The sequence below is a fragment of the Haemaphysalis longicornis genome, unplaced genomic scaffold (assembly GCF_048455015.1).
Source record: "Haemaphysalis longicornis isolate Haplotype H1 unplaced genomic scaffold, Haemaphysalis longicornis Haplotype H1 scaffold_4, whole genome shotgun sequence".
Classification (NCBI taxonomy): Eukaryota; Metazoa; Arthropoda; class Arachnida; order Ixodida; family Ixodidae; genus Haemaphysalis; species Haemaphysalis longicornis.
Window position 1 is genome coordinate 155,400,186 of NW_027526361.1, and position 23,068 is coordinate 155,423,253.

Genomic DNA, 23,068 nt, shown 5'->3' on the forward strand with positions numbered 1-23,068 from the left:
CTGAAAAAAATGCTAGCATGATTCCAATATTCTGTGTTTAGCGACGGCAGCTGTTTATGTTTAAGTGCCGCGTTAGATTTATCTTTTAATGGCTTTACTTCATATCCACAATTCACAAGGGTAATACATAATACAGAAGTAGTGGCTTCATAATACACAAGTACAATTCATAATGCACAAGTAGTGGCTCCAGTCTATGAGAGACGCCTTTTTGCCCTTATTGCTTACGATCGAAAATTTCTGCACTGCAATAATTATCGCAACGCCGTTGAATGGAGTGTTACTGTCCAACACTGTCTAACAGTTTTAAATATTCTTGCGAAACTAGTTCATTTATTTATGCGGACTGTCACTTTATTCCAATTTTTCATGGCTGCCTTGCTGTTTTTTTAATTGCTTTTACCTATTTTAATGAAGTGACCAGCGGAGCCGCAATTTTTTTTTCAAAATCATTCAGCGTAGCTTCTTTCTGCATAATTCCTGTTAAATTCAAAATATTGGAAGATATGAGTGCGTTGTTGAAAAATGCAGGCAATTTTATTGAACTATGGGTCTAGTTGATTGAACATCTCCACTCTAGATAGTAGAGCACATGGCAAGCGGAGGTAGATGGTAGCTGCCCCGTGTTTGCACGCATACTAGTATCATTTTCTTGCGTGCAATAGTGCCTACAACATTACAGCTTCTTCTCGAAAACAATCGAATGACTGTAACTGAAATGTATTCTTTCTTGGGCTAAAGTAAATAGTGTGATAAAAATGAGCCAAATTTTAATTTTGACTCCGAATGATGAAGAGTGTTGGTATCCAACAACATGCACCTGCTCGCTGTTCACATGCTGGACACTAAGCACCAATTTTGAAGTCAGTAGTGCTCAGTGACGCGATACCTAACCGTAGAGGAAATTCAGTAAGAGCAAAATTTTATTGTAAGTATTTGCGTGTTACAAACAAATGACCGGGGTTGCGTTGGATTTTTAAGAATCGCCATGCGAAAGCCCAGTTGGACTTTCTGCTGAACGTTTTTGTTGCTGTCGTTGGGTCCTTATGGCAACTTTATTCATAGCCGCGTCCTCCCGACCGCCATTAGGCCAGGGACTTCGAGCTGGCCTAGCCTCTTCTGCCGTGGCGTACTTTCTCGGTCTTTTCTAAGCGCGACTACGGCCTCGTGCGTCGTCATACACAGCGATATAGAATGAACCTCCGATACGTATATAAGGCGCGTCTAATACGTCCTACGGTCCGTCACCCTATGTCGGAGCCCTCTCTTGGAGCTGCGTATCCCTTCCCCGCCTCCCTCTCCAATTTTCATGCGATTCAAAGTACCTCAGAACAATTTTCTGTACGTTACTCCTTTCATAAAACACAAATCTTTAGCTTTTGCCATCAAAATTTCGAAGTATAAAAGCTTCAATAGCTTGTTTTTAAGCAAAGCGCACCTGCTACCCACCAAGCGGGTGGTGGAATTTTATAGGAACCTTGGCGCATCAAGCTTAGCTTGAATGGAAAGCGTTTAAACTTTGACTAGTAAACAAGGACGAGAAAAACTACAACACAGGACGAAGCGCAAACTAACAACTTATTTATTTACGTGGATGAACATATATATACACACGTGCTTGTGTGGAACACGTGTGTATATGGAACTCCTTGTGTATGGAACTCCTTGTAACACAGTGTGCAGTTGTAATCACATACGTTCAAACTTTTTTGTATCTTTTTGTTTTTTGTGTCTCCTTTCCACACAAGCACGTGTGTATATATATGTTCATCCATGTAAATAAATCAGTTGTTAGTTTGCGCTTCGTCCTGTGTTGTAGTTTTTCTCGTCCTTGTTTACTAGTCAAAGTTTAAGCGCTTTCCATTCAAGCTATGCATAACCAACAAGCCCCAACAGATGCCCTGTTAACGCATCAAGCTTGTTTGTTTGCAAGAGTGTGGAGCTTGTTCGTTAGTTCTTCGTGTTTTAAATTACCAACGTTCTTTCCGCCGTAACTCTTTACGCCCCCATATCAAAACATAGTCATTAAATAATACCTCTTTGCGTTAACAAAGGGTGACGCAACTTATAGCTCGAAGAACGGCGCTACATTTACTTTGATACCACAACACCTAAATTTCATCACAGTTCTCCGTGAAGTTTGCACTCACCTCTCGCCCATTGACAAGCCAGACAAGCTTTGCGGCTGGCAGTGAGTACGGAGCCCTGCAGGCGACCTCCACGCGGTCACCGACGTTGTACTTGGTGCGGGTTCCACGTATTGTCGGCCGCTGCTCGGGTATTACTGCGACAAACGAGTCCCGAAAGCGAACATGTATAACAAACATATGGTGGACCGGTTCAGATGTAAGGTGACGAGTTCCATATATTTTGAGACCCACGCCCACAAACGTAAAGTAAGGGAGTGCACCCTCGCCATTCCAAATGGGCATTACCGTCGAGAGGCCTACATTTTCGGAGACCTCTCAGCAAGTTTGAAAAAGTGCAACGATTGATTTTGCATGCAGCATAATGTACGGCTGTCTGCAAAATTTAACTCCTCCTTTGTTTTGTGTGGCCGGTACACCCGCGTCTTTCCCGGGGCCTTTGCCGTTTTCTACAAGCGTTTGCACGCGTCACTGTTCCAGTCCAGTGTTCGTGAAGCTCATCACTTTCAATTATGGAGATCGGTAATAGACTTCATTGTAACGCTTCTCACCGCCTTCGCCTTGCTTGTGTATGTGCTGCGGAGTTGACCCCGGGTCAAGGTCACAGAAGGAAATTAACTGCAACGCAATGCACCTCGGCCGCTCCAGCTGAAGGCCAAGCTTGCAAGGGAAACCTAGCTTCTGCGGAGGGGCTAAAATGACTGCATCTAGTTCTTCTTTCTCTCGTCATCATCTAGTACTGTTCTGCTCATATTTGTCCTGCTACCGTGAACCAGTATTAGAGGACACCCAAAAGAATTATTAAGTATTTTAAATGCCTCAAATTCACGAAAGGAATAATAGTTCCCGGTTCCTAAAAATACACGTGGGAAGCTCGTTTGACGGAAAATATTCTTCCGCTGGCATCTATTTTTGCAACTATCTAACAAAACAAAAGGGAAGCCTCCTGAAGCACCCGTTTCATTGTTACGTCAACAAAAAGTGTGCAGTCACCATCGAGCAGAGTAGTAACTCACTAGCAAAACAGGCTACAGTTAGAGAAACATTTTTTTTTTTTTGCAATTGAATCTGCAAATGGCCGAGCAATTCTAATAAAGCTAACCACTAAGATTGCTACACTCATGAGGTGCTTCCGTGCTGCCTATTTGCTTCCCTGTCTATTTGCTGCTATTCACTACTAGTCACAGCCCGGTGCAAGTCGTCTTTCTTTTAGAAAAATAATTGGTGTGATGCGCGTTGCTACAGAATTTCACATCCTTTGAATATTCGATCATCCATGGCGACCGCATTTATTCCTGTCATATCTATTTTTGTGCACCTCAAATGGGTTAGTCCATTTTGAACTCATCTATTGTGCAATTCTATCAATAGTGGTGCAACAGGGTGGCCTCACCGAACACTTTCACCTCCTTTTCGCCCGCTACAGTCTGGAAGTACGGCGCCTCGGCAGACGCCTCGCAGCGGTAGTTTCCTTCACTCGATAAGTTAACCACTGGGACGAACACGTGGCCTTCTCTTGATCGGGACATCTGAAAGAAAAGTGAACATTTCAATGCAATGCAATTCCGTTTATTTTGACATCAAAGATGCTTGGAGGCATGTACAAAATGCCATGCAAGGGCTTGAGACAGGTCCATGCCCCCAACATGGCATACAGCGGAGGTATGCAGGGCATGTATATGCATTCAAAACTAAGCATACACATTATTTTATGTGCAGAAATCAAACAGAGCACAGTTTTTTTAGGATTGGCTCAATGAACAAAAAACAAAATACAATGGTCTGAACACTGATGGATTACCAGTGAAGACTGTCGTGTGTACAGGCAGGTGATCAAAATAGATCAATGAAGCGTAAGCGCAACAGTAAGCGCATAAGCGTAAGCGCAATTATAACTGCGAATAGAAGTAACTAAAAAAGCCAGTGGCAAAAAAGAAACGAAGGCGAGAGAAACAAGTATTTGGATATGAAGGTTCTACAAAAACGCGCTGTGGAGTGTTTTGAAAGAGAGTGTAAAACTTTCGGAACCATGTTCGTAATGGAATTTGCTTAGAAAAGAAGGGCCGCAAAACCACAGCATGCGCTGTCCGTAATTCGGCGGCAGTGTCGACTTGCCGTTGCTCAGGATTACGTGTCCGATAGGGCGTGAAAGTGTTACGTAGTTGTGTAAAGTAGCCTTTGTTTTAGCGTTTCTGTTTACTGCAGACTTAAAGTTACTATATAATTTTAACAGGTACAGGCAATACTCTTAAATGATTTTTACGTCTCAAATAGCCTTGTTCGGTGGTGCAGTGTAGACACTTTATATGCAATGCGAGTTATTCGTTTTTGTACCATAAATAGTTTATGTTTTGACGCGCGGTAGTGCGCCACACTAGTACAGCATAATTCAATACAGGTGAAAAACGAAAATTACATAGAATAATGCTTGCAGAGATTGGAAAGTGAAATCAGTGCTACCGCATACTGCCAGTCACACATGATAATTTCTCAGTTAGGTAACCCAAAGCATATGCTCTGAAAAGTAGACATCGTATGTTTTGAAATCCCGCACGATTTCGTTTTCCGTATTACTTATGTTTCGGCTGAAACTGAAAATTTTATGCCGAGGGTGAAATAACATTGCCTTAGTTCTCTTTATATTTATTCCAAAATCATTCGGAATAGCCCAATTACAGTGAGGAATAAGGTATTGTTGGCGTGCTCACCTAATTGGACTCCAGATTTCTCACGGAGGGACAGGCTCGTGTCGTGGACATATCATATCTATTCCACCAAATCATCAACTTTTACTATTTATTTTATACTCACACTAAACAAAGACCCACGGATGCTGCCCAAAGGAACGCCAAAAGTTACAGGTTTGGTTTGAGAGTGATTGCGATTTGATATCAACAAACTCTAAGCGTGTTCCAAGTACGAAGATATTACGATGAGGATTCACCGCCGGAACCATAATGTTCGATTTTAAGAAAGAAAATTCGGTGGTTTATAAGATCAAACCCTTTATTAAAGTCTAGAAGATTACCCAGAAATATATTTTTTTTTTGATTTTCAGGTATGTATTCGTTTTTTGCACGTACTGATGTGTTCGACATATTTTTCCTTAGACCGTACTGCGCAGGAGTTGGAATTTTGCAGCGATCTGAGAGATATTGAATGCTTAAGAATAATTTTCTAGGCCTTTCGGAAAGACAGGCAAAATGAATATTGGTAGATATTTAGGGAAATCATTGCGGCATCCTTTTAACAGAGAAGCTGTTTAACAAATCGTTGTTTTTCCTGTCCGCAGCTAAAAAAAACCAAGAAAATGCCGAGTGCTTGTGTGTAAGTTCTTTGTGACGTCCAAAGTGGGCAAGCTAAGCTTGCCCACTTTGGACAATTGACCTAGAAAGCGGTGATCGTTTGGCAGTAAAAACACAAAGAAAATGCGAAGCGCACAGGTTTGTTGGTTCCTCATGGCGACCGCCTAGCGTCCCCAGCGCACATTTGTCAAGGCAACCATACTCACTTAGGAAGACTGGCCGAAATTGCCCCCCTCTCTACAAAAAACTTCAACGTGGGAAACCTACGTTCGATGGAGGGAATGCTGATTTTTCTTAATGGGATAGTAACCCTTGCCCACTGCAAGATGAGGAGAAATGTAGCGCTTAAACAGCAGGTGTTATGCATGTGCAGTAAACCTACTTTGATATTTTATCGATTACGGGCTTCAGTGGCTTTATTTGTAAACCGAAAGCATCCTCGGATTTGTAATTGATAACTACAAAAAAACCTAAATAATTCTTTTGTCGACACCTGGTTCGAAGAATATTGTGTGTGGCTTGTAAGGCTTCATAAAGGATCAATGGCCATCATTGTTAGTAGATATCGGTGCTACTGAAAGCAGGTGTTCATTGAAGGCATTGACTAAACCTACTGCAAATTTATGGCTTGTGAGTGCAAAAGGTTGATTTCCCAAGTCAGATGCTCTTTTGGAAGCGACTTAAGCTCTCGAGTGCTGACCTGGAGTCTATAAATACAGCCCATTGATTGGCCGGCTGCATTAACACATACTGAAAAGCAGCGCGCAGCCCAGCCAGCTCATTAACTGTCGTCGAGGACTTGTTGCTAAATAGGGCGCAGATGGTAGTGAGCGACGAAGGAGTAAGTCTGCAGTAGCTTCCCGCCCACCGCGGAGTTGCCGGCAACGCCGCAGCTGACACAGCCGCCTCATCTGCCCACAGTCTCTGCACTCAAGCTCTGCCGATCCCATTTACGAGAAAGGATGCGGCAATGCATTACAATAAACTGAACTGAACTGAATGCTCGCTTCATCAACCGCATGGAAAGTGCACATGTCTATCTGGATGATGCAAGGCAGCAATACGCACCTCTTCATGCGATTCATCCAAAGTGCACCTTCAGAATGCCATCTGGACTTAGCCAGCGCGAGGAAGCCATTCTACATAGGCTGTGCTTGAATGTGGCCTACACGGGACATTACCTGTACAGAATCCAGCAGGCATCTTCACCCCTTTGTTCCAGATGTGACTCACGAGAAGACATTCATCATTTGTTTGCGGGTGTCCAAAGTACACCGTTCAAAGACAGAAACTCATATTATGTTTGTGCAGGCAGCTTGGTGCGGAACTTGAGCTGAGAGCTGTTTTGGGTCCTTGGTCGGGTCCCAGTCAGGCTGCACGTGCAATCAAAGCTCCCTTGGAGTTTCTTCGGAGCACAGAACTGGACAGAGTTTTCTGATTGAAAATTTTGGGTTTATTAATGACATCTTTTTGTTTTCACATTTTTACTCTTTTTTTTTCTTTTCGTTTTTCTTCTCCCATCTAGCGTAGGAAGCCGGCCCGACGGCTCGGCTAACATCGTTGGTCTTCATTAAAGTTATTCTCTGTCTCTCCTGCTGCAATTCATTCACTGTTGCTTTTGGTAATTATGTTGATAGGCTCTGGAGAACGCCCTAGTAAAGTATTTAGGACCTTCCATATATCCTCTAAACGTCCGGTTGTGGAGCAAAAAGGTTACAGTAGTACCATTTTTTTGGAAGCATGAATCTCTATTAGTAACATAGTCTCTAAATTCTTTGCATATCTTTAAAGCATGAGGACACCTACTTTTAAAGAGTCTATTGCAGAGTTTATCCCCTTCCCAAATAAGCTTTAGAATTTCGCGAATCACCCAGGGCTTTCCTGCTTTTTTTTATGGGGTACATTTTTGGAAGGGAAGGAAACGGAATTAGCATCCGTAAACTGCCTCATAAATATATTATAACATTGATAATGGTAAAGAACATCATCCCAAGATTTATCGGTTACAGGTTGTGAAAAAAGGAATAAAGTTTCATGCTTGATTCCTGCAACTGTTGACCGGTCATAATTTTGCGTAATTTTTTTCCGTCTGCTGAATTGAAAGAAAAATTGGCAAATGATTTTTATTCGCGTTTGGAATAACGCCACTTTTAATGTTATGGGTCTCTAAAGTTGTAATAAAGAGATCTACAGGGGTCACAGAGTTTTCAGTTACTTTAGTTGGCGAAGCTATTGCCTTGTGACCGAAGGAAGGATTTAGAATAGTTACAAGCTCAGTCTTCATATTATTCTAACCAGCAGGTTAGCTTTAGGATCGCCACTTAATATAGGTGGTAGTTGTGGCTGTTTACTAATTCAAGAAAGGAATCGAGGAAGATAATAAATTTAGAACAGCGCCACTCGGTGGATGATAACAGGCAGCGAGAATATGGGAGCCAGATTTCGCAGTAAGAATTTCAAAGTCCGGTGTAACTAAAAATAACTGACAACATTTCGCGCGGCATTTAACTCGATATCAGCATGCATACATCACCATCTCGTTTTCCAATTCCGTTTATGTAGTATGGTTTGTATTGTGGAATGGTGAAAACGTCACCAGCAGATTCAATCCATGTTTTAGTAATTATTGCAGCATCACAGAGCATGTCTACGTCATTAAAAAGGTTTGAAATAACATTGTTTTAGTTCTGCCTGACTAAATTAAAATGAATGCAGTTCAACTGCGGAGAAGAATAGTTCGTAATATGACGCTTCACTTCTAATAAATCTATTTGTTTTCCATGACAAGGGAACATAAGTCGCATGAGCAAGGGAAAATAGAACAAGGCACAACCATACAATGGACAATATAGAGCACGCTGCTAGACATTGGCAAGGGCGGTAGGCATTCTACCATGCTAACAGATGCCACAAACTGCACATCTTCAGTCGCAACAGTTGTACACAGAACCTGTTAATGTGTCGGTCACTATTTGCATTAGAGGACAAAATTCAGACCAATAGGCAAAATATTTTTCAACCATAAACCGTCAAATACTGGCAGGAAAACATTTTAACGGAATGCACATCTGCTACGTGACGATAAAAGAGCCCATCGACGGGTTTTCTTGTGTTTCAGCATACAATTGCGTTGGAGTGTCAGAAGTTATTACAAGTTCTCACGGGTTCTTCCTGCATTTTGCAAGGTCCTGCGCCTGACGTGTGATTAGTGTACCAGAGCCATCCGACTGCCCCTCATAAATTTTGCTCCCCCCCCCTGGTCTAGACGTATTTTGAGCATGTTGCCTTCTTAGCGACTAAGAAAACTGCGACTGCAGTACCCGCCGTGCAACATCTCAAGTTTAAATCGCTCGAAATTAAGGAAAACTGAGTGAGTAGAACCAATAATATATACTTAATGAGATCATGCAACGGGTTATGGCCCTCACAAGTCCCGTAGCCGTGCGTGAGAATATACGCGCTTGTGCTATCTATCGGGCATGCGTTAGTGTTTGCCGAAAAATGAAACATTTATTTCAATATGAAACTAAGGCATTTCCAACTGATTATTCTGCAGTATTTTTTTCTGCCTAAAGGAACAGTGAAGGTAACAAGCAGGTTAATTTCAAACGAAAGTCTCACCTTCCCATAGCCATTTTAGAATTGTTTCTGTGCCGAAAGATGCCTTAATTGCTGAGAAATATCCAATGAAACGCTCATCAATCTGTTTGCGCCCCCATAAACTGAAAGCAAGCGAGGTGCCGGTGATGTATTCTGGTATAGACCGTTTACAGCGAGCAGTTGGGCTGACCTTCAACAGGTGCCGCTAGCGCCGCACTCGCCATGACTGGCCGTTAGGATGTGACGGTATCGGCTTCCGCCGTAGGCTGCAATGGGGCTCAGCGGAGTGCCAAAGAGAAAATGTGGAAATCACGCGGCAAAATCTTCGCCGTAATCGTATGTGCAAACTGTGATTGGGACCTCAAGGTGTGGGATGAATCGCCATGCAAACTTCGCTACTTCAAAAAGACTGTCCGTGTGTGCGGTCTTTCGCAATGCCGTGTTACGAATGAGCCCGCCGCTGGGCTTTGTTTCAATACTCCTTGGCTGCGTGGTGAAGACTCCACTACGTGCGCCTTTCAAGCAGCCTCCTCCCACCCCCCTGTCGTGGACTCACGCTTGCACGTCTCGACTTGCCTGGATCTCTGGCGCCTATCTATCGGCGCGATCAACCTTCGATGGCGTGCCGACGCAACACGTAGAGACCTGCGCCAAGAACCCAGAACCCACGTGTCCGCTGCAGAGACCGCCTCTCTCTCTTCTCTCGGACTCAGCGTGCGCCGCTACTACCGACTGCTCACGAACTCTGGAAAGAGTGTTGTGTGTGTCAGCGCCGTTCGTGTCGGGTGCACAACCTACAGGGAACGCTTGTTTCGACCGTTAGCGCTTTGGGTATAAATACGACCGCCCCCAAGCGCTATAGTTCATTCCTGTTTGAGCAGTGAATCCATGCTGTCACTCTGTTCGAGTCCTGTACTGTAACGATGCCCGTCGGGGCATTGTTCTTTGGCTTCAGCTCAACTCTCGTTATGAAGTAAACAGTTACGTTTGCCTACGGGTTGTGTACTTCTTCACGGCAGCAACACTGTCTGGCCGCTCGCTTCAAACCACGCTACCGCACGTATGTCGGAGGCGACGGAGCTCGGCTCGGGTCGGCCTTCCCGTACGCAACAACTGGTTGGCAGCGGTCGGACGTCAACTTCGTAACACCTGGAGCCAGCGGTGCGAGATCCAACACCACGGACGTCGATGTGGCTTCGGGCTTCGCAGAATTCACGGCGGTCAATGTTGAGTGCGGGACTTTTCTTCACTGAGTTTTACCAGGCTTCTGCATATAGCTGGTAGAGCGTGTGCTTTTGTCGCGTGGGTTATTCGTGCAAAACAATTTTGGAGCAGTGGGAAAGCAGTACTCTAGACCGGCCATGAATTTGAAGGCGTTTAAAAAACCACAGTTGGTGGAGCTTGCAAACAAGTTGCGCTTGGATGTTACGGACGCGCCGAGAAAGCCAGAGCTGATACAGGCTATACTCGCTGTTGGGGCTAACGATGACGAGCTGTCTGAATGCATTGAGCTGATCAATGGCAGGGAGACCACTAAACGTCAGGCTCCAGAGGCAGAGGCGGAGCGCCAGCGTGAGGAACGAGAACAGGAGCTCGAGATGCAGAAACAGGAACGCGAGGAAAAAAGGCAAGAGAAGGAACGTGAGCGACAGCATGAGCTGGAAATGAAGCCTCTTGACATCGAGGCATCTCGATCTAGGCGTGGTAGTGACAGCAGCGCGCCAAGCGTGCAGTCTGCGGCGAATGCGTGACCTACGTTACGAATGAGTGATCTATTACGACCCTACAAGGTAGGAGAAGACATCGGTCTTTTTTGGTCAACTTCGAGCATACGTGCGAGAAGGTCCAGTTTAGCGGAGACTCGTGGCCGCAAAAGCTGCTTACGCTTTTGCCAGGTGAGGCACTTCACGTCATGGCCCGCTTGTCAAAGAAGGAGGCGGAGGACTACGAGAAAGTCAAGTCGAGCCTCCTGCGTAAGTACAGGCTGTCGGCCAAGGCGTTTTGCCAGAAATTCCATGAAGTCGAGAAAGCTAGGGCGAGTCGTACGCGGAGTTCGCCTATAAGCTGAGGGCTAACATGGAAGAATGGCTCAAAGAGGCAAAGGCTTTGGAAGAGCACCACAAGGTAGTTGAGTGCTTCGGTCTCGAGCAGTTTTACCGCCGTCTACCAGAAAACCTGAGACTCTGGGTGCAAGATAGGCCAGGGGTAAATACTGTGGATGATGCAGCTCAGCTAGCCGACGAGTTCGTCACACGACCAGGTGCGCAGGGGCCGAAAAACCGCCACAAAGACTTTAGGCCGAGACCTGATAAGTGAGGGCCGAAAGGCCGAGCTCCCCAGGAAGACAGTGGAGGTTCCAAAGTCGTTTTCGTGGATAGTTAAACTGCACCGAAACGGAAAACAGCAAAGACGCTGAAGAGCAGCGCCGAAGAAAAGCTTTTGAAGCACGCAGACAGCCTGCGTGTTACAACTGCGGTGAGACGGGGCATTTCGCTGCGAGTTGCAAGAAGAAAAAAGTCGCCTTTCACGTGCTAGACCAGAGTGAGGATAGCAGGAAGTTTCTGGAGCCGGACGTACGTGAGCTCGTGGTCAACGGTAAACCGTGGCAAGTTCTTCGGGACACCGCGGCGACGGTAGACATAATCCACCCTTCGTACGTTGAACCGGATCAGCTGATGGGACAGTGTGTTTGGGTGAAGCAGGCCGTAGCAGCACGAAACGTGCGCCTGCCGATTGCTAAGGTCAGCATCGGAGGTCTGTTTGGTGAAGTTGTCACGCAGGCGGCAATATACCCGCAACAACTTCCGGAATACAGGTACCTGTTCTCGAACAGGTCGGATCAGCTGTTACGCATAAAGGGGTACCATTTCAAGAAACTGCCGGGGGAAGAATCAGCTAGGCTCACTGCAAAGGGCTCACGTAACGATAGTGTCGCCACCTCTCACAGGAATGGCGAGACTCAGACAGATAGCGAGGATGGGGCATTTCCGGAGGCTCACAACAGAGGGCAGCGTAAGTACACTGTGCGGAGATGTACCAGCGTCGTCGTGTTCGGAGTGCTCAGGTTCACGGGAGGCCTTGAAAACGGCTACCGATTCGAACTCGCGCAGTTCGCAGGCTAACGACGTTCCGCCGGAAAGCCCAAACCGTGACGTTAGTGAAAGGAGGCAACACGAGTCCGTTGAAACGAAAGGTGTTTCTCCGGACGCGAGTTCAGAACCCAGCTACGCTGGGGCAGAGCCGGCACTCGAGACACTGAACGATTTTCATGGTGCAGCTCAGCTTCACGACGACGCCGCAACAGAGCGAGTCGCTAGCACAACTCAGAGACTCGATGTCGAGCCACGACCAGCCGAGCACGTAGCAATTCCGGTGTCGCCTGGGGTTGAGCCATCTTCTAAGACCGGACCGCCCGTACCTAGATTGGCCTTGACACGGCGAAATAAGAGCGAAAACAGCCTTCGGTTTTCACTTACCGACGGTGTCGCAAAAAAGTGTGGTAAGAGCACCTACGCGGGCCTGTCGAGTGGTAGCGCCGCACGCAAGCTTTGCGCCGGGTCGCAGCGGACCTCGGAGCGGCCGAGGACGAAAACGCACGCCTTGCTCGAGCGGTGGAAAGTAGAGCAGCGCCTTCAGCGCGCGCGATACACGTCTCGGAAAAAGGCCGATGTCCTCTCGATTGGTCACAGCAGCGCTCAGAGAACGGGCGCACCTAAAGTGCGAATCAAAAGGGGGAAAGCTCAGGGCAATGACGATGGCTCAAATCGCAGTTCTCTGCACGAGAAGTGGCCTGTAGACGCCTGACTTTCTCAATTTCATTGTTTTTCTTGAAGCATGTTTCGCGCTTTACGATTACATTTCTTTTTGTGTGGGACATTTCCAATCACTCGAAATGCCACCGTTCAAGTTTGTGCGCTTGTATAACGTACTGCTGGGCTAAACTATCACTAGTGTAGTTAGTTATTAGCGTATTTTATCGCAACTAAAAGCCTGGTAGAGCTTCAGTGTGGATTTGTCTTCGCACTTGCCGGCGATGCGGTGGTGTCTTCCTGTGTTCGGTTTCTTCCCTCACCAAGCCAGAGACGTTCTTGACGGGCCACTATTCGTCCAGTGACCGGCCCCAGTGAAGCTCCAGCACGGTGTAGTACAGCCCAGGCCTGGAGTCGATCACCTGGCGAGCACTTGTCTCCGAAAGCATCTCTCGGACAATGGTTGAAGACCCTTATCTATCGGGATCTCGGACCCGCGGCGGAGAAGCTGTTACGAACGAGCCCGCGGCTGGGCTTTGTTTCAACATTCCTAGGCTGTGCGGCGAAGCCTCCACTACATGCGCCTTTCAAGCAGCCCCCCCCCACCCACCCCCCCTCCCACCCGCCGCGGTGGCTCAGTGGATAAGGCGTTGCGCGGCTGAGCACGAGGTCGCGGGTTCGATTCCCGGCCGTGGCGGCCGCTTTTCTGATGGAGGCGAAAAGCAAAAACGGCCGTGTGTGCGAGATTTCGGCGCACGTTAAAGATCCCCAGGTGGTCAAAATTAATCCGGAGCCCTCCACTACGGCGCGCCTCATCGCCTGCGTTGCGTTGGCGCGTTAAACCCTACAATCAATCAATCAATCAATCAACCCCCACTCCCTGTCGGGGACTCACGCTTGCATGTCTCGACTTGTCTGGATCTCTGGGGCCTATCTATCGGTGCGATCAACCCTTGATGGCGTGCCGACGCAACACGTAGATACCTGCCCCAAGGACACAGAAGCCCCACGGCCGCTGCAGAGGCCTCCTCTGTCCCCTCTCTCGGAGTCAGCGTGCGCCGCTACTACCGACTGCTCACGAACTCTGGAAAGAGTGTTGTGTGTGTCTGTGCTGTTCGTGTCGGGTGCACAACCTAGAGGGAACGCTTGTTTCGACCGTTAGCGCTTTGGGTATAAATACGACCGCCCCCAAGCGCTGTAGTTCATTCCTGTTTGAGAAGTGAATCCATGCTGTCACTCTGCTCGAGTCCTGTACTGTAACCTCGACCGTCGGGGCATTGTTCTTTGGCTTCGGCGCATCTCTCGCTATGAAGTAAACAGTTACGTTTGCCTACTGCTTCTTGACTTCTTCACGGCAGCAACACTGGCTGTCCGCTTGCTTCAAACCATGCTACCACACGTATGTCGGAGGCGACGGAGCTCGGCTCGGGTCGGCCTTCCGGTACGCAACACCAGCTTTCCGTTAAGAGAGCGCGAGACAGAGAGCAGGCTGCGCTGGATCACCAGTTTCTAACGAAAACATTTTGTTCCAAGAACATCGGAAAGGGTGAGTTTTCCTGTACGTAACGAAAGGCTGACGGCAAGCATGGTGGAGTGCCCATTAATCTCTCGGCACGCTTGTTCTAAAGCGTGGCTCCTGTTGTGTTCACGCGTTGCGTGCTTGTCGTCGCGGTAAAACGAGCCAGTCTGGCTGTTTAAGCCGATTGGAACTGTGGCTTTTAGATTCTTCCAAAGTTTTCTCTAGCGCGTATTAGCTTTCTGAGGTGGTAATGAAATTTAACCTCGAGTTACTCAAAGTACACCAAATGCCTTTCATCGCACCAACAGCGGCTCCGGGGTGCCGCTAACACATCCTTCCTACTCTTGACGAGCGCGGAGACCTGCCTTTAATAAGCATTGTAATTGTTTCGACGCACTCCAGGCCTGTATTATACAGGCTCGCGCAACCAGACCTTAGCCGTAGCGGCAGTTGCATTGCGCTGGAGGCTGCGGCTTCGAAGTCATTCCCCAATTTCTAAATAACCTGTGTGCGAGCGAATCTGTACATTTTCATCAGGCAAAATAGAACCAGCGCCTCAAAGCAGTTTAATTTTTTCTTAATGGGTCGGAAACCTTTCGAGGCGGACGGCCGAGTTGAATGAAGCCGACACGGCAGGTATATCGTCGGGGGGGGGGGGGGGGGGGGGCGGGAGAGAGGTGGAGGGGAGCTTTTTTGTACCGGTGCAAATACAGGAAGTGAAAACATTACCTCGCTAAGTGTGACAATTGGAGGCAATGCTAACTTGAAGCGATCTTGCTTTGTTTCTGTATAACCCCATTTGAGTGTAAAATTGCCGCGTCAGCCTTAGAAAGTGACAAGGGCATCCTGGCGTCGTGCCGGAGGCGCCATAATACTTTCCAAGGGGCCGCAAGTTGCAGAACTCTGATATGCATTGTTGGCGCGTACGTAGAAATAGAAAAAAAATGCCACCACACAGCTATGAAAAGCGTACACAGAAGCTTTGGCGATAGTTGTAAATCATAACAGTGCTTTCAAAAGCTTTATGGGCCTTTTTTCGGGTATTAGTAATTTTTGAAGGTTGGCCCACATTATCTAGTCGTCCGATCAATGCCCACTCCAAGCGACATTCAAAACTATTTGTACCGCTCGCCCATAAAGCCTCTCCAGCTCTCGTCAATGCACCCCGCCCCCATGCAAATCGCCCCGCCCCAAAGAAAATTCAGGGCGAGAAACGAGCTCTTGAAGGCCAGCAAGGAAAATGACGTCACACCACACAACATGGCTGCGCCCAGACCACCGCTATTTAAACTGTACATAGAAGAAAATACAACGCTACAACATACCCAATGGTTTGCTTAGTTTCAGTCAAACCAGGCCTGTTTTCCCGAACTCCCACGTACTTTGCAACTCTGTACAACTAAGTAAAACGTTCCTCCGTGGGACCAGTGATCAGTGTTGATGCCTTGTTGAAGAAATACATACGGTCCTTTTCAGACTCCCCGATTGTTGGCGTCGAACCAACCGCTTGTTGCGTAGGTCGCACGCTTCCTCGTAAAGCAGTACCATCGCCACACGTATGACCTAGTAACGGCGCCCAGCGTAGCCAGGAAAGGCATCGCGCACGCGGAAGATTTAAGCACTTCCGATGAAATTTGCGTGGCATAGCCAGTGGCGGCGGGACGTTTCTTGGCGTTCTCGCTATTTCCTACTTTTATTTTTAAAAAGAAGCTTACGTAAATAGATTTGTATTCTGCCTATCTGGAGTAACTTTTCTATTCAGTGTCCCTATAAGGTACATTTAGGGCGTCAAGTTGTTTTGCCGATATAACGAGTACAGCTAATATTTATCCCCACCGCCTACACCAGTAAGAGTTGCAGGAGAGCCAAGAACACGTCGGTAACTGTTCCTGGTAGACTAAGCGTGGTACTGCGCAATCCCCAATCGCCCGGAAACCAGTTGTGCTCCTGCGCAGGTGACGCGATCGCATACGGGTTGACTTACCAGGACTGAAATAAAAATTCTGAGGGTTTTACGCGCCAAAGCCGCACATGGTCTATAAGTCGTTACGTAAAGAAAGACTGCAGGACCAGCTAAACTTTATGGGGATTTTGAACGCGCGCCAGATACTCGACACACGGAAGATTTTTTTTCTTGCCTTTATTTGAAAAACAGACGTACCTGGACTGGATTCTCGCTCTGCTACAGCCCTTTATTCCATCTGGTTGTAGTGGAGCCTGGCCGAAGACTATCCCAGTAGCATACCCATGTAAGCGGCACTACAAAACTGCACTTTTCTTGAACGAAGTTTGCCGAAATTTCAAGCGTGCTACCAACGTCTCTCCTGCGCCTCCCGTGCGTCTCTCCTGGTAATTGCGCGAACTCCTCCAAGGGCTTGCCACACGCCTGACCTCCAGTTCATGCAATGATTTGTGGTAAAGAGACGTGCCGAAAAGGAAATTCATGGTCAAATTTACACGATAATTAATATTGTAACAACTGCGATGCCATTTCCTCAAACCTACAGAAAGTACACTTTGCTCCAAAGAACGGTGCATGTATGAAACATGTCGCCGGTACTAATAGTTACGCAACATGTTATCGAATGCTTAGTTTTTTGCTGCAACAGTGAAGTATACATATCTCGTAATCATGTTGTAATAATTAGCGTGAAGAAGAAGAACCCGCCGGAATTCGGCAGAATATTGTTTGTATATTAAACATACAACTCGCTACCTCATTACTGCTGAACAAAGAAGGTAGTTGCCCTGATGAGCCTCTTTACTTGTCTCCTCTGTGATTCAGCTTCAGGCGATAAGAATATCCGTGAAATTCCTGAGTGCGTATTAGTTCCCCATGAACAGCTGTGGTTCAATATTAGCTTTTTTGCGCAAAATAGGGCTGGTAGCAGCTTTAGGATGGAGGCAAATGAACTACGGCCACAACTCGACATATGCTGCCGTTTCCTCCTAGAGGGCTCAAAAACGATGACATGCTTTTATTTTCTTGGCATTTGCAGCATCAATAAACGTGTTTACTCTTCTTTTTGTGCAATAGCAAACATTTTCAATTAATATGCGCATGTGGTCGAGAGAAATGACTCAGAGAGTGGGGTGTCTCTAAGTCACTTCTGTCTACCACTTGCTCTACTCTCTCTATAATGAAAAAGCCAAGTTTCCTATGCAAGCATTAGCTGTACTTTTTTCTGTTTACTCGTTTTATAATTTTTGATATAAATAAAAAACACCATTTTCTGCTTTATAATCGCAGTTCAAGCCATGTTCTCTTTGAAAGGCACGGATAGGCATATGTAGGTACAGTGGCAAACACTGTCTTCCGAACGTATAGTGCATAGTAGCCGTAACATTCTACTACCAAGATATACAGCCTCAGATGTTTGCATCATACCGACGGCAGCATGTGCTTCGTATGAGCACGCAAGCACATATAATCAGTGCATGGAAGAAGGGAAACTGTGCATGCTCTCGCAGCTCCACTCACGTCCACAATAACTCCGGGGAGGTCGTAGCTCTGTGCCGGTTGTCTGTCTCTGGGATGGTACCGGTAAAATTCGGTGTCATTCTTGTACCACTTCACCGAGTACAGCTCGTCGGACTCGAGGTCGAAACTGCAGTTTAGCCACATCCCTCGTCCCATGATGGCCGCTGATGGGGCAGACATCTCGAGCAGACGCAGTCCCGAGATACCTGAACGAAAATGTCGTTTCTTCAGTGATTTAGCCGTTTTAGGATTACAATTCAAGTAGCCAAACAGAATCAATAAATGCAATATACAATAAACCGTATGGTTAACTAGTGTACAAATGAGTCCTTGCGCGACACGACGAATACAATTACACTAACTGCGCACATTATCAATGAGGCAAATAAAGGAAGAAAGGCACTCCGAACATTTTACAGCGACGATGCTTAGTTTGATTGTGACCATAGTTGCCTGCGTTCATCGGGTAGCCTCGACAAACAATTCCGCGCTCTCGCTCAAGAGCCCCGCGATTGATACACAGCTAGAGTAACATGCTCTCTAACCCTCGACCTAATTCAGGTATCTTAGAAAAATTATCCTGTAATTGGCCACAAGGACGACTGCATCACTGCGCCGTGTTTTTTTATTTACTTGTTATACACGCTTCCTTCACAGTGAAGTTGTAAACCTTCAAGAATTCTAATCTGCTGTCAGTACATGTAAGGACGTCAATACATTTCAATAAAGGGCCGTGTAAGGCGGTTACTGAAAAAGGCTGCAACGCCTGTTTTATCGAACCCTTCCCAACCAAAAGTGCTGGGCAGTATACAGGGTGATCAAGCACTAAGATTACATACAAGAGCAATGGCGTTACTCAAACAAAACCTAGCGCATGATGTTACCACTGCAGTGGAGTAGCGGCGATAATTTTTGATGAATGTAGTTTAATTAAGTCATAAACATGAGCTAACTCGAGAAGTACTGTCCTAATCATTGAAGTGCCAATGAGACACTTGTAAGCACCCACGAGTGGAATCTAACTGGTATTTTCGGTAAAGAACTAATTGCGCATTCATTTATTCTGACTGATAAAGAAACCCCGCAAAATATGAAAAATACGACGTTATGGCGCTCCCACGCTCATCGTAAAGCGAATGCCTCGAAGAGGCTGAGCCTGAGTTAGCCGAATGAAATAAAAACCGAAAAAAGGATGAAATCGCGATCGAGTTTCTGCCTGATCTCCCACACGCACCCACTGCGCATCAAGGTGATCCCCTGACTTTTCTGACGTGTGGCGGGCAAATAAGCTGCTTTCAATCGGCTTTTTTGAGGGCACTGGTTTATGACCCGAGCGGGAGCGCCGTCACGTGGTATTTTTCATATTTCGTGGGGTTTCTTCATATTTTTCTTATTTCGTGGTAGGTGCATGGGCGTTTCCGTACGTGCACCTGTGTCTGCGTCTGAGTGTGCGTGTGTGCATACATGCGTCTTTGTGTGCGCGCGCGTGTGTGCATGTGTGTGTGTGTGTGTGTGTGTGTGTGTGTGTGTGTGTGTGTGTGTGTGTGTGTGTGTGTGTGTGTGTGTGTGTGTGCTTCAGCGTCTGTGCGTATGCACGCGTGTACGTGCGTGCGTATGTGGGTGGGTGTGGGTGTCTGCGAGTGTTGTGTGCGTGTGTGCGTGCGTGAAGGGCGTGTGTGCATGTGCATGTGTGTGCGTTTGTGTGTGTGGCGGTTTTCTTGATGGGGCAAACGAAAAATTACCATTCACACCTCCACAGTTCTAATAATGTTCATGCCCTCAGTGTAACAGCACTTCAACGTCCTCCCCTTGATAACGTTGGAATTGCAGTGATGGTATGAGCTACACTAGGATATGCAAAAAATGTCTTTATATACTGTTCTATTCGGAAAGCCACCCGAAAATAGAAATTGTTGGTCAGGCTTCCTCGCAATGCAACTGTGTTTACGTTCATACGTTACTTCTTCTGGAAGGATATTTTATGTCGTTAAACTACGATTGCGCCCTTGCAACAACAATCGGATGTGCTGCAGCGAATATAACCTTGTATGAAAGAAAAATGCCGGAACCGCCGAATACAGCGCTTCTTTTCATGAAAGGGCTCAACGAGAGCGCTCGTTGTCAAAGGGTGCTTTCGTGCCTCGAACCTGTATTTCTCGTCTTCTGTCCAAAGCAAACAAACTCTCCATTCTGACGGCGGCACGTTAGGCGACGAGTATTTTATATATCCCGTAATGCAAACAAAGATCCAGTGGGTGCAAAAGAATACAAATCTTGTCTTTTCGTGGGCTAAGGAGGGCTTTTCGAATGCAGTTTCGCCGAGCGGGGAGCACGGCTAAGCCTTCAGTCGTTTCTGCCTTTCATACAAGCGGTTATGGCGAGGCTTGTTGGATGCCTGCAGGGCAGCCTAGCATCAGCGCTGCCTATTCAAAGGGGTCACCTAGGGCGAGAAAGCTTAGTAGAAAAAGCAAGAGGAGCCCGTTGAGCGAACAAAACAGGTCTCTCCGGGGAGCCAAAAGACACCTTCCGAGAGCCTGTCCTCGGGGCGTGCTACCGCTTTTTGTTGCCAGGTGTACGCGCGCAATCTCGATTCCGACGGGTGCAGATTCTGTTTCTTATCCTGCTGCTGCGCTCCTTCTTGTCGGGTCGTAAACTGGAAGCGCTGTGAACAAGACGAGGGACAAACTATGAGAGGCCTTTCTTGTTGACATCGCATGGCCGTTTGCCGAGGGGTTAGACAGACAGCTCAGACAGGTGATGAAAGGGGTTACCTTTTTGCGTCTCTCGTTTTATTCATTGTATTTTTGTTTGTCTTTTTTCACACAAGAAAGAAGCGTCTTTTCTCAAAAGGCACAAAGTGTGAGCTTCAACAATATCTTAAACTGTTGTGCACGCAAAACAAAATGTTCTCAAATATATAGCAGTGCTCAAACATTATAGGGGCACGTGTATTGAAAGCATTTACATAAGCGTGCAAGACAAAAACACCCCTGCGACTCCCACGTGACGGACTTCACGCGTGCTCGAGTCACGGTGAAGTAGTGGTGCGCCCCGCTTTATTCTAGAATAGCAATACAGTAAAACCCGGTTATAGCAAACTGTAATATGCGCCGCAATTAGTTGGATATATCCAATAGTTCGATATAGCGAAACCCGCCGATAACGAGTTTTTTTACGAGTTCGCAATACGCAGAACACTCACCGCCCCCGCCCCGTTCCCGCATGCAGAAACCTACACAATATGAAGTATGTCGTTACCATACACAAAACAATCAAGTTATTACAAGCATTGAGGCTATTTTTCACCTCAACTGCCTACTTCACGAAGAAGAAATGATTCTAGCTTTCACTTTCATTTTGGCGGCACCCTCCAATATCGAAGCAATGATGTCTGAGCCGGACTTGGCAGTAATTGAACTACAGTAAATAAATTACTTTCTGTTGTAATGAGTAATGTAATGAAGTAACTTTGAGTGTTGATTATTTAGGAATGTAATAAAAACTTCAGGCCAGTAATTTCATGAAAATTACTCCTTACTTACCCAATTACTTTTAACTGTGATATACCCTGTCCGCTTCTCTTAGGGCATAAAAAGTGGACCAAGAAAAGTTGACAAAGTAGAGTTCCAGTGCTCAGAGAGTCTCTGGGCACTGGAACTCTACGAACGCGAAGAAAGAACGCTTCGTTGAGAGCTCTGCCCGCTTTCTCGCAACTCTTAGTTCCCTTTTTATACGTTTCAAAGTAATTTCAAAGCAAATACATTACTTTTGAAAAGTAATACTAGTGTAATGTCATACTTTTGGCCGCCTACAATTTTTAATGTAATTTATATACATTTGAAAAAATTCTAGGAAAGTAATAAGTAATGTAATATAATTACATTTTAGAAGTAATTTTGCTATCTCTGAGTCTGAGCATATTTACTTGCCGAAAGCGCTTCATTAGGCATTGGACGGATTTCACTCGTGACATCCTCTGCCGCTGTGGAACTTTCAACAGCACCAGCTGCCATGACATCGACGACGGTGTCTGCATAAAAGGGGCTCACAGTGACGGCAACCTGGTCGTCGACGACACTCAGGAAATCCGCGAAGGAATTTTATATTCCCGTGTTGCTGTGCCCAGTTACAGTCATGAACCATTTTCAACAAGCCCGGCTTTCCACTCTGCTTCAGTTAGGAAAATTGTGGGCGTCACGTCGCTCCATGTGAGGCTCACCGTCTCAACGGCGGCCAATCAACATCTCAATTACAGCTGTGAGACCATGCGTTTCGGCGACAATATTAGCTTCGCCGAGTTCGATATATCCGATGTGAACTTCGCTATAAGAAATATGTTTCGCTCGTATTTTCGTAACGGATTTGTTATTGTACAATATATAGCATAATTCGCTCTATCCGGGTTCGTTTTATTCGTGTTTGACTGTAGTAACGAATCCGCATACAAATCGAGAAAAAGAATGGAGGAAAGCGGGAAGATTTCAGGTTTCACAGCATTCTGCATAAACCAAAGCACAAAGCCAAAACACTGATAATAAATAAAGTCTCCGTTTTAATGAACAGGAATTGAGAGAAACAACGAACGCCAGCAGAGGCGTGACTACGCATTTAAAAATATTTGCAGCAATAAATTACCATTCGAGCTAGCGGGCATAACCAACGAGGACGACAAGAACTTTGAAAGATAGCACGTTTACTTCGCAAGATCGTACGTAGTTAAGGAGTATATGCAAGTAGGTAACAGGTCTTCTAGCACTTTCGAAAAAACGTTCTACTGTAAACGTTCTGCAGTAAAACTTTAGCTATTGCACACTCAATTCCACAGCATGTGGACCAAAGTGGGCCTGCATGCAGAGCCCAATTCCACCGGACAGTGACCGTATATCGCGTTTTAGATACACGAGCATAAAATAAGAAAGAAATGTCCGCAATGGCGAAGTTTGCTGAATGCTACGCGGTATCAAGTCGATGACTCCGACAGCTCTCTAACTGACAAGCGAGATGAATCTCTCACTGCCCAATCTCCGACCCATCTCGCTCACGTCCTGCGTCGGGAAACGTTTGGAGCAGGTCATCCACAATCAGCTATGCGCACATATTTAACAGTGCACCCCCCCCCTACCCCCGCCCGAACCTAATAGGTTTCAGCCCGGACTATCCGCACAGGCCGCCCTTCTTCAAATCCACCATAACATTACAAAACACCCTCTCGCCAGAGACTACGCAGCAATCCTCGCGTTCGCTCTCTGTCAGGTAGGCAGCGCCGC

The 23,068-nt window shown here is 46.4% G+C and overlaps 1 protein-coding gene across 1 annotated transcript in view; it reads right to left on the bottom strand.

Annotated features, from left to right (window-relative positions):
* The window catches only part of LOC144180630 (uncharacterized), an 86,344-nt gene that overhangs the window by 11,187 nt on the left and 52,089 nt on the right, over nt 1-23,068 (bottom strand). The window contains exons 2-4 of the mRNA XM_077708943.1: nt 17,802-18,007; nt 3,541-3,676; nt 2,151-2,284 (exon numbers count right to left, since the gene is read on the bottom strand). Coding sequence (XP_077565069.1) covers nt 2,151-2,284; nt 3,541-3,676; nt 17,802-17,981 — 450 coding nt within the window. The 5' untranslated portion in view covers nt 17,982-18,007. The remainder of the gene's footprint in view (nt 1-2,150; nt 2,285-3,540; nt 3,677-17,801; nt 18,008-23,068) is intronic.